At 46.4% G+C, this 12,171-nt stretch overlaps 1 protein-coding gene across 3 annotated transcripts in view; it reads left to right on the forward strand.

The window, feature by feature from the left end:
* Positions 1 to 12,171, forward strand: part of METTL17 (methyltransferase like 17) — a 244,738-nt gene that overhangs the window by 86,429 nt on the left and 146,138 nt on the right. For all 3 annotated transcript variants that reach the window (XM_078644984.1, XM_078644986.1, XM_078644985.1), the window contains exon 3: positions 5,949 to 6,101. In XM_078644984.1, the coding sequence (XP_078501110.1) occupies positions 5,949 to 6,101 (153 nt within the window). The remainder of the gene's footprint in view (positions 1 to 5,948; positions 6,102 to 12,171) is intronic.

Genomic DNA, 12,171 nt, shown 5'->3' on the forward strand with positions numbered 1-12,171 from the left:
CCCCAAGACACCGTCCTATGTCCACAGAGCATTTGCACTTATTGCAGCAAGAGGTGCTTGTAATGCTGCAAAAAGGGGCAATCGAGCCCGTACCAGTGGAACAACGAGGCACAGGAGTGTACTCCCTGTACTTCTTGATCCCAAAGAAAGACGGGTCCCTCCGACCCATACTGGTCCATAGACCCCTAAACCAGTACATTCTATCAGTGCACTTTCATATGCTCACACTGCAGCAGGTTCTTCCGTTGCTCAATCAAGGGGATTTCCTCGCAACATTAGATCTAAAAGAAGCATATTTTCACATTCCACTACATCCGTCACACAGAAAATACCTCAGATTCACCATTCAGAATCAGCATTACCAGTTCAAAGTCCTTCCTTTCGGAGTGACCACAGCGCCCAGGGTGTTCACAAAGTGCCTGGCGACAGTGGCTGCGCACCTCCGGAGACAAAACGTGCACGTCTACCCTTATTTGGACGACTGGCTTGTCCAAGCAAAGTCGGCCCAGCTGTCCCACACCATTCACCTTCTTCACGATCTGGGATTCTCACTGAATTATCCAAAGTCACACCTTCAGCCCGCCCATGTGCGGCAGTATCTAGGCGCGACAATAAACACTCTGGCAGCCACAGTGCAGCCAAATTCAGTGAGGATCAACAGCATTCATTTGCTGATACAGAAATTCAGACCGCAACACTCACTTCCAGCACGTATGTTCATGCAGTTGATGGGCATGATGGCCTCCTGCATCTTCATAGTCCCGCACGCGAGACTAAATATGCGTCCGCTTCAAGAGTGCTTAGCACGTCAGTGGAATCAGGCTCTCTTGGACAGTTAAAGGACCTAGTGTTGGTGACCGGTCGTGCATACAACTCTCTGCATTGGTGGAATCCACACAACCTTTGCAAGGGACGACCGTTCCGGGAGCCTGTGCCACAGATCATCCTGACAACGGACTCATCTCTCCAGGGTTGGGGAGCTCATGTGCTCCACTACACAGTGCAGGGACTTTGGACAACGCAGCAAAAGAAGATGCACATCAACCACCTAGAGCTGATGGCAATCTTCATGGCAATGAAGGCATTCAAGGTACATCTGTGCAACAAGGTCGTGTTGATCCGGACGGACAACATAACGGCCATGTACTACATTCAGAAGCAGGGAGGTACACACTCTCCACAGTTGTCTCATCTGGCTCAGAGCATGTGGAAGTGGGCCATTCAGAGGAACATCTTCCTCATGGCGGAACACCTCCCCGGCAAGGACAATCAGATGGCGGATCTGCTCAGCAGGTACAGCCACCAAATGCACGAGTGGGAGCTACATCCATCAGTGCTCCGCCCGTACTTCCGGCAGTGGGGTCATCCAGAGATAGACCTGTTCGCCACAAGGGAAAACACCAAATGCCAAAGCTTTGCCGCCAGGTTCCCGCACCCACAGTCGCAGGGCAATGCGATATGGATGAACTGGTCAGGGAAATTTGCGTACGCTTTTCCCCCAGCACCTCTAATACCGCTGGTGGCACGAAAGCTAAACACTCGATGATGCTCATCCTGGTTGCTCCAACGTGGGCACGCCAACCATGGTACACCACGTTTCTAGAACTTTCCGTGGTACCGCATCAAAGCCTGCACCTCACACCCAGCTTTTGACGCAGAGCCATGGCGACATTCAACACCCAGATCCGCAACAGCTCAACCTGGCGATCTGGCTCCTGAGGTCTTAGAGTTTGGCTACCTCAACTTGCCTCCAGACTGCATGGATATCATACGGGAGGCAAGAAAGCCCACCACCAGAGCATGCTATGCAGCTAAATGGAAGCGGTTTGTCATTTATTGCGTGGACCACGACATGGACCCGCTTGACGCGTCCACGCACAACATCATTTGTTATCTGTTACATCTTTACAAATGCAATCTGGCATATGCTTCCATTCGCATACATTTATCCGCCATAGCGGCTTATCTCCAAAACAGAGACTCTGTCCCTCACCACCCCTTGTTGTAAATATTTTTGTCCGCCCTAAGCGTGGAAGGGTATACTCAGACATGAGTCCCTTGCTCATTGCACCATCAGGATTCAAGCAAGCCGGGCCGAAGACGGCTGTAATGCCAGAAACCGGTCCCCGGAAGCTTGTTTCCTTCCCAGTGTAAGTATTGGCTTTTGTAGTTTGGTTTGCCCTGTTCCCATCATGCACTGGGACAGGAACAGACTAATTTGCATACAGCCAGGTTCTGAAACTGGGATGGTGCAATGAGCTAAAAAATGGTGTTGGATCTAGCCCTGATCTTTTGACTGGGTGAGAGTATTCTGCTTAATTCAGAGACTCTGTCCCTCACCACCCCTTGTTGTAAATATTATCTCCAAAACAGGCAGCATCTCTCCCTTTTCAGAGTGCCTGCCATTAAAGCCTTTCTAGAGGGACTCAAACGAGTCATTCCTCCCAGGACCCCACCTGCTTCTGAACTGAATCTTAATGTGGTCCTCACCCGACTAATGGGTCCACCTTTTGAGCCTCTGCATTCATGCGAGATTCAGTTCTTAACATGGAAAGTGGCTTTCCTGATAGCCATTACGTCACTGCGACGTGTTAGTGAGCTCCAGGCACTAACTGTACAAGAGCCATTCATACAAATTCACTCCAACCGGGTGGTGCTGCGCACTAACCCTAAATTTCTTCCAAAGGTGGTTTCGCAGTTCCATATCAATCAGACTATTGAACTGCCGGTGTTCTTCCAAAATCCTGAGACAGTGGCAGAGCGCATGCTCCACACTCTTGACGTCAAAAGAGCTTTGATGTATTACATTGATAGGACCAAAGATTTTAAGAAGACGAAACAACTCTTTGTTGCCTTTTCCGCACCACACAAAGGCAACCCCATTTCCAAAGCAGGTATAGCCAGGTGGATCGTTAAGTGTATTCAGATTTGCTATCAGAAAGCTAAGCGCACTTTAACAATCCCCCCAAGATCCCACTCCACCCGCAAGTTGGGGGCCTCCATGGCTTTCCTTGGAAATATCCCTTTAGAAGACATTTGTAGAGCAGTCACATGGTCTACCCCACACACATTTACTAAACACTACTGTGTAGATGTGCACAGCAAGCAGCTGTAGGGCAGGCTGTTCTAAAAACACTTTTCAAACTGCTGCAGCTGGCACAGGCGGCCGCCGCTAATGGAGGGACTGCTATATATTCTATGCTATAGATATGAATTCAGCAGCCCACATGCCTCGAACTGAATATGCTACTTACCAGTATGCATCTGTTCTTGGCATGTAGGGCTGCTGACATTCATATCGCCCGCCCTCCTCCCTGGCGCCTGTAGCGGCTGCAGCACTTACACTTACTCTTGGCATGGTCATCGCTCACACTGTTACACTCCATCTTCGTCACAATGGCTAAAAACAATCTGGGGATGGAGTCGATGCCCATGCGCATTGTAGTCCAGGGGAGGAGCCACCTATCTCGTGATACTTCGAAGACTCTTCCAGGACAACAATGTGCAATCATCCGGACCCAACACTAGGCGGCGATCTATGCTATAGATATGAATGTCAGCAGCCCTACATGCCAAGAACAGATGCATACTGGTAAGTAGCATATTCATTTTATGGCCTTGAGAGTAAGTCCTTCTTTATTGTCCTTATTGATCAACCCTGGCTATTGAATATGAGAGGAAAGGTACTGGCTAAAGAGTGCGTGCCATACCTTTGGCCAAAGTGTATGCTTCTCTCCCTGATGGATCTGTCTGTCTGAGCTCCTTCATCCTAAAGAACAAGATGTTCAACTTGTAGCTCTTCTCTTGGTTTCTAAAGGATGACCTCTTTTATGTCCCTTGAAGTCAGTGTTACACACGGTAGGTGTTTCACAATCTAGTGCATGGTGGAAATGTAGCTCCCTGCCCCTAACATGGCTACCAATTCTCTGCTTCAGGTAAAATCCAAGATGTCACTTCCAGTGAAATTCTTTTGAACAAAAACTATTGTTCATGTACTCCTGGACAGTGACTGCTGAGCCATTGGCTCTGGTGGCTCCTACCTGTATTATTATTTTCCGAATTACTCCAAACACCTGCTCCAGGCCTTCTGTTGAAGTTTCGGCTTGACTGCAGTGGGACGTCTCATGAATTTGCATCATTGAGCACCTCAATGTGCCCTCAGTGGATTTCTGCTGATATGGCTTCCAGGTTCACATTTGATGATGCTGAGTAAGAAACAACGCCCCAGGAATGCGGATGACCATAATCTTGTGGGAAATATTGAGCTCTTCAGCCAGCCCACAAATCACCAACAGCAGATCTTTTCTTTGTTTCATCATCTTACTATAAGCTCACTGAAGGCCCCTAAAACTATACAAGTCACGTCATTCCTGAGCTCCGGCTCTTCTACACCTGGCAGTGGTCGGTTTACCCAGACTGAATATTTCTGTTGGACCCTATTTACATAACCACATGTTCCTAATTATAAAAGAGACAGTTGGTTGTTACCCAACAAAGGGTACATGGAACATGTGGTGTTTGAGAGCTATGCTACCCTTTTTATTCTGCTCAAATATGCTGTGAGTAAAGAAGAGAGGCTCACCCTGGCCTTGAGAGAAAATGAATACTTTTCAGCAGAGTCACTCGTAGTTTTATACTATGATTAGGGCACGCTAACTATCTGCAGCGTCTGGGCTTCCATGCCTGCAGCATCCGTGCCTGTGGCGGCAACACCTACCTTTGTGCGCTATGCCCTCTCTACATGCAAACACTCCGCCGCTTTGTGCTGACTCTGCCTCTCTGTGCATACACCCTCAGCATGCCACTGCTGTTTCTCTGCAACACATGCATGAGTTTGTGTGTTTGTATCGCTATTCTTTTTATTAATTCTACACTTTCCTCTCCCTGTGCAACTCACCTGCCTCGTAGTTCCTACTATCTAAGCCCTCCTGCAAGAGGAACACCTGCCACTCTTTTCGCTCGTGGGGCCTGCATCCTTGCTTGTGCAGCTGTTGCTCATTTCCATGCCACTCTTGTGTTTTTGTGTAGGTGGCAGTGCATACTCCTACTTCCAAGTAGTGCCTGGTTCTCTGTGCATTCAGTATCTGATACTCTGTGATTGACCTTTCACATGTGCAGCACACTCCTCCTCCTTCAAGACAGATGCCCATCACCTTTTAACACTGACTTTTGTGTCTACTAGAAATGTCTTTTGGTGCATGCAGCGTTTTCTCCTCATTTGTAAGGCATCCCCCGCACGAACACTTCGATCTTCCTCTCAAGCCCTTTTTTGCGTGCCTAAATACAGACTCTCAAGAATGGGTGGCAGGTCTTTTTCCTTCCTAGGTCCCAGACTCTGGAACTCTCTTCCCATGGACATCCGCTCTGAAAACTGCTACGGTCGTTTCCGTAAAGCTATCACAACCTGGCTTTTCAATCAGTATCTTTCTATTCTTTGTGTCATGCGGCTCTTGTTTCTGTTAGCGACGGGAAACCCTCTTTTGGTAGCTGTCGCGCTCTATAAGCTGAATAAATAAAATACATAAATAAAATATTCAGTGCTAGTGTGTATGTGTGTTTGTCCCACTCGTTCGTAAGCAGTGTTCTTTTGTGCCCATTGTTTCCTCCTTCCCTTGCATTTGCTGTGTCTTCCCCTGCCTGTTCTTAGTGTCCCTTACTCCCCTATTTAGGTAGTTCCCGCCCCTTAGGTAGTGTGTATGTGTGCAGAATCTGACTCACTGTGTGTGTGTGTGTGTGTGTGTGTGTGTGTGTGTGTGTGCTTTGCAGAGCCCCATGCCTCGTTATATATAGGTTCAGCGTTCTGATCCCAATAACAAGCTGTTCTGCCCCCTCACCCTCAGATATAGGCAGTGCTCCACCACCCTTGTTTCAATCACTTTCTTTAATTGCCCCATGCCAGCGGTCTGTATATAACTCTTCCTCTGCTCTCTCAATCTCGTTCGCTACAGAATGCTCCATCACACGGCTGCAGGAACGCTGCCAGTCTCTCTCACACTTCCTGTGGAGCCGCAAGCGTCCTGTTGAGGATCGGGAGCTCCAGAGGCGAGCCATCGAGCTGGAAAAGAGACTGCGGGAGAAGATGGCACCGCAATCTGGCCCGGGTAAACTCGGATGGATGGTTTGTTGATTGATTCTGAAGCCACATCACCAATGTAGTAGCTTGTTTGGTGACTATGTGTACTGTAAACGAATCTCCTAGTTTCACACATTGATACCATGCCCTATGGGCTGTATTTGTTCAGTTCCACATCTTACATGGTATGTAGGACATTCACAGAAGTACAACCTTTATAGCTCGGACTTTATGCAAAGCCCACATCCTCCACACATGCTCCTTAGGCACACCTGACCATTCCTTATAGGATACTTTTCGTATATTGGCTCACACACTCCTCATTATGCAGTTCACATAAGCACACATCCTTATGAGGTTGCACTCTGCGCAGACTCACATCTGCCATTTTGTGCACTAGGTGTATAGCAGGGGCGGTGGGTGACATTTCAAAGTGGTGGGGCGCAAAGTGATTTGCATCCAGCACCGTAGCGAGCGAGCGCAGCGAGCGAGCCCGAACCCCAAAAGGGGGGTTTGGGGGGATAACCCCCACCAAGAAAATTTTGAAAAAAAAGAAGAAAAATCGTGCATTTTCAAGCAAATTTGAGAAAGCAGGAAGGTTAATAAAGCAATTATGAAAGTGCAGTTATTACATTAATAGATGGCATAACATAGGTAGCTGCTTATTCAGTATAACCACAGAGCTTCATACATTCCGTCCTATTACGCTCAGGTGCTGAATTCAGACTATAAGACTTTCATGAAAATCTCAGCTCTAAGAGTAGAAGAAGTTGCACGCAGTTGGGAAACAGCCTTCACAAGCATTGGGAAAATGAGAGGCAATTACTTTAAAGCAAACTGAAAGCAATGCATCAAGTAGTAACTTAAAGCAATGCATCCAGCAAAACAGTGCATGCAGTCAACCATACAAAAGTAAACTAAAGCAAGTGTGAACCTGTGAACCTTCACTTTGAAAGCAGGGTGCTAGTCAACAGGCCAGTCACATACATTTAAACTGAAGAAGAGTACACCTCAGCATGCAGGCACCAACATAAAAGCACCAAGCATGTCAAACAGTTTAATGAAAGAAAAATGAAAGCAATACATCCAGCAAACTAGACAGTGACTCAAAAGTAAACTGAAGCAAGTGCACACTGAAAGGAATGCACAGTCATAAGTCAGACATTCACATAAAAGCAACTTACCCAATCAATTACATGGGAAAAAACTTGAGCCAATGCACCCAGAAAACCAGACCAGCACACCAAAGCATCCCACCCCTGATAGGATGGCAGCTGTGCTCTTAGGGTCACCCCTCAGTTTTTTGGCAGGGTTGAGAACCCCCCAGTTGTATGCCCTGTGCGCCTGAAGGGGAGACAGGCAAAAGGGGTCATAATGGGACATCTGGCACAGCCACTTTGTAATCGAGGTCACCGACCCAGCTCAAGACTGAGTTACAGGCTGATCTTAAATCTTTAAACAACCACAAGGGTCACCAGCTAGTTGGTTCTTGAGCCAAAAGAGTCCTCAGCTCACTCTTTACATCGCGCCTGAGATGACATGACAATGTCCATTAATCCGGAGCAACTGTGGGGACTGGTCTGGGTCCGACTTGGTACGAGCAGGATACAAAAAGTAACGGGTAGGTGGTAACCCACTTCAAGTGAAGGAGCTGTAAGGAACCTAAGTGCACTGGTGTTGATACCACTAACAGGGCAGCTCTGGCTTTCTCAGGGTGGGTATCAGCTGTGTGAAGAAACCAGCATGTGAAGCAGTTACCTCAAACAAACTAAAACCAATGCACTCATCAAGACAAGGAGTTACATGAAATCAAATAGAAAACCACCATCAAGCCAGGTAGGCACCTAAAGGCAAATTGAAGTGACTGCACACTATGGGAAGTGCACTTCACCAGCCAGCCTATTACACTAAAGGAAAATAAAAGCAATGCTCCCAGTCTGCTAATTAGCTTCCGCAACCCATGGATGGGTGGGGTTGGGAATGGGCGTAAAGTGCCTTTTACTTCAACTATATCACTTCTGTAAATACAACACAATTTCCAGTAAAACCAATAGCATTAACATCACAACAATATGGAGAGGAAAACAGATGATCAGTAACAGTAAACACATTGACTGATCAGGCAATGTGCCTTTACGGGCAGGGAATGAACCCTTGGTAATGTAATGTGTACTCTGTTTTCATGCTGGTTTCATACCCTTTCTGCTAGATACAGGAATCAGAGACTGGCTGATTGTATAGCAGTCGTGAACATGTAAATGACTCTACCATAACTCCACTGGATGGAAAACATGCTGATTTCTTAAATTGCTAGTCCCTCGCTGTTGATTGCTAGACTAGTGTGTTACATCTTCTAATTTGTGTGTATGCATAGCCATGGACCAGAAAGGGATGACAGTTTGGAGCAATATGCACTTCAGTAAGAAGTTGAATATGAACAATATGAAAGTTATGTCAAGTATATCCTAAAAAACCATTGCAGAATGGATCTGCGAAGGTGTCTCTAAATTCCCCTTTATGTATCCCTTGTCTTTTGACAATTAGATATGCCTTGTCAATCGCTGCGTCATTCATGCATCCAAAAGCATGTGGAGATCTAAATTCAAAGGTGAATTGCCAAAATTAAATAATAGGACACTTGCTGTCATAGCCATCATCTTTTGCCCAATCTCCATTGCTCCATCCTCAGCAAGACCAATACGTCACTAATCAATTATGTAGGAATCACAACCTGTAGTAAATACAACATCTAACATGACAAAATTGATATAAATGATAAACCTGGCCGGTCTGCATGCCACATTGAAAGGTATGCTGTCATCAACTCACTTCATAAATCAAAGGCAGATACTGCCCTTAATATGCATCCCTGGGTATTCAAGAAACCTGCAATACAGCAGTGCCTGTAGTGAGGGAAATGTTTGTGTTTCATCACTATTCTGAGCATACACAGATCTAGACCCAGCCAGAAAGCTGTGCTCATTTCATTTTTGAAACCCACTAGATACATAGAGTATGTGGCGGGCTGACTAAATTATGCTGCAAGAAGAGGCAAATTATGCTGTGTGATGCAGCATAGTTTGTGATAGTATCTGTTTCATTTTGTTTGCTCATTGGTTTCACCTCATTAGCACTACCTTAACATCCGCATGTGACAATAAACAACAAGCATTGCCATACCCAATAGGTCTTGCTCTTTGGGACCTTATAAGAGTACAGCCAGAGCTATCGCCTTATATTGAGTGGAGAGTGGCTCTTGGGAGGAATTCATGTCACCATGGGCTTCTATCGCCCCATAAGACCTTGCGCTCAGCCTCAAGTGCACTCTATCGGCTGCAGAAAACTGAAGCGCACTCCAGTGCCAAAGAGAGTGTATCTGGGGCCCGATGCACGAGACATTGATTTATACAAAGACGTACAGAGCGACCTACTGGAGCGGATGTCAAACACATTTTAAAAATTACTATAACACGTTTAAACTTATACATGCATAAAACAGAGTTTGTACTATTATGCAAAGATAGACTCGCTTGCGTACACCCCACATCTATTTTGTGCACCGAAAATGCAATTTTCAAATAAATATCAACATCCAAGAGTTTGCCTGGATGTAACTTGAAACAATAAATACTCTCGATTGAAATGTGAAACCTAACAGTCTTTAAAAACTAACAAGATTCTTTAGTATAAGTCAAATAGAGCTTCGCCATTTAAAGAGCTGGGTTTTCAAGACGACCTAGAGTGAGGTCAGTGTGTGGGCCAGTTTTGTGGCTGTGTGTGGGCTGGGATTGTAAACATCTTGAAATCAGGACTAGAAGGCAGTAATAGGTAGTAGTGTGCAGCTGTGGTTGCTGTTATCTCGTGGCATGATTGGATAGACCAGTGACACTTTGAGGGTAGAAGGGCAGGGATGTGTCAATGTAATTATCCTTTAGGTAGAGAAGGACTTGACTGTCACATTTCTTGAATATTATCACCCACATTGCCTGCAACAATCACAAAAACATGTGGTTCCCCACCCCCCACCCAGACATTATGCCTTAAACACTAACAGTCGAAAGGTGCTCGTATTGAAAATGTGGGCCACATTTTTTTTTTACCACCAATTCATAAATATGGGCCACTTTATTTTGTTGCCAAGGCCTATTTTCTACCCCACTAAGACCCTGCTGCCCAGACGCAACCATTACACATTAAAACATATCCCGCAAAAAGGCCAAAGTCGACAGAAGGAAATAACCCCATTTAATCCCAAAAAGCAAAAGCAGGAGCGAAATGAAAGGGAGCCCTGAAGGACTGACAGACGAGGCTTTGCCAGAAGAAGGACGGCGGCAAGCTAATATGAATGAGCACATGCTTGCGGAGGGCAGGTCATTCCACAAGCAGCTTTACTAAGGGAGAAAAATTGACAGCTTGTACCGGAGCAAGAAATGAAGACAAAGTCTGCCACATTACCCATGCAGTCTAATAATCCCTCAAACGGAAAGGGTGACAAAGGAGACGGCTCGGATTATAGACCTCGTTTATCAACAGTGGCATAGCTTTGCTTACATTATTTAATGTAAGCAGATCCAGGAAACATAACAATATCTTCTTTCACAGCACAGGCATCAAGCTGTGAGACAAGAAATAAAATGCCTACTTCGATTGCCTGAGAAAGGAAAAAAGAGGCAGACAGTATTTTCACAAGAAGCTGGTTAGTCCTTGCAGCCCTCCTAAGGAGGCCACTGTGCAAGAAATTCTGCAGCAGGGAGGAATTAGTCAGCACCGCATCTGCTGCTTTTCCCAATGTATTAGCTACGTAAGGGATTTTTAACCCCTTGTGCCTCAGTGCCTGACGCTTTCTTATATATGCATTGATCTTGCTCTCAAATACAAATTATGCTTACTGAGCAAGTCTGCCATTTTTTTAAAATCCTTAAATACGCCAAGCTACATGTGACTATTTGCTCACTAGTACTACGCTACACAGACAGTCAAGAATACCAGGGATGGCTCTGCTGCCAATGTACAGCACATCTGTTCTTGAATGAGCTTAAAGATATAAACAAAAAAATACACGAGGCACCAAACCCGTGAGCCACAAGCACAGACATGTAGCATCAGAAGCTTAGCATGTTCATTTAGGGCCGGGGTTCTTATTTTACATAACTCTATGCTTCTGGCTTTTATATGAAGTGCCTCCCCCCACAGACCGAGATGTTAAAAGCGCAGTGAAACCCAAACACTTCCTAGTTCCATACACAGGCAGGCCATGATTATGAGTGTCTGCTCTTCATTCATATGGAGATTGGGGAATTGTTTTTTCTACATTTCTGCCACTAGCGCTAGCTTTTGTGCACCACCAGCGATCAGGCAGCACGTCAGTTTACCGCACTTTGGATTTGGAGATAGATATATATTTGTTAATAGGGGGGGGTGCGTTGCCAACTAAAATGGTCGATTTGACATACCCCGCATGCCGTAACTCCCGATAAGTAGGGCATGACACAACCTTAGAATTTTTATTTTGAAAGCCATTGCAACGAGGTTTTTGCCCAGTGTTCGTAAACAAAGCTTACAGCGTCCAGAACATTAGGCTGATATTCTATTACTATTTTAGGGAGCCGAGGACAAACTTCTGTCAAAAGGTGGACAACAAGCACCTCACTTTTAAAGCGCGATCTCGGCCTGAAGGCATCAGAGCGCTTTACATTAGCTCCAGTCGCACACATTCATTTTATGAGGCACAGATTAATTGATTTGCCCAGAATCTCGGGTGTCTCTGCTGAGTCTCGAACCCGGTTCAGCAGCTTCGAGGCCGACGGCTGTAGCTGGATGTCGTGCTCAGCCCCCCTCTCTTCGCGAGCAACGGCCGCCCACGCCATTACATGCCCACCCGGCCCGCCTCCCTCCCGCTCCGCACTCACCTGAGGCCCGGAGAGAGAGTGTCGGTACTGCGCTTCTTCTGCTCCTGCCTCCTGGCCCTGCCGCTCGCAGCGCTTCCTCCTCAGCCGCTGCTCCTCCTCCTCCTCCGGGGGGCAGCGCGGACAGTGCAGCCCGACCCAGGGGCCTCTAATAGGCACCCGACAGCAAGGGGAGCACAACGAGTAGTTTGC

Source organism: Lissotriton helveticus, chromosome 5_1 (assembly GCF_964261635.1).
Source record: "Lissotriton helveticus chromosome 5_1, aLisHel1.1, whole genome shotgun sequence".
NCBI lineage: Eukaryota > Metazoa > Chordata > Amphibia > Caudata > Salamandridae > Lissotriton > Lissotriton helveticus.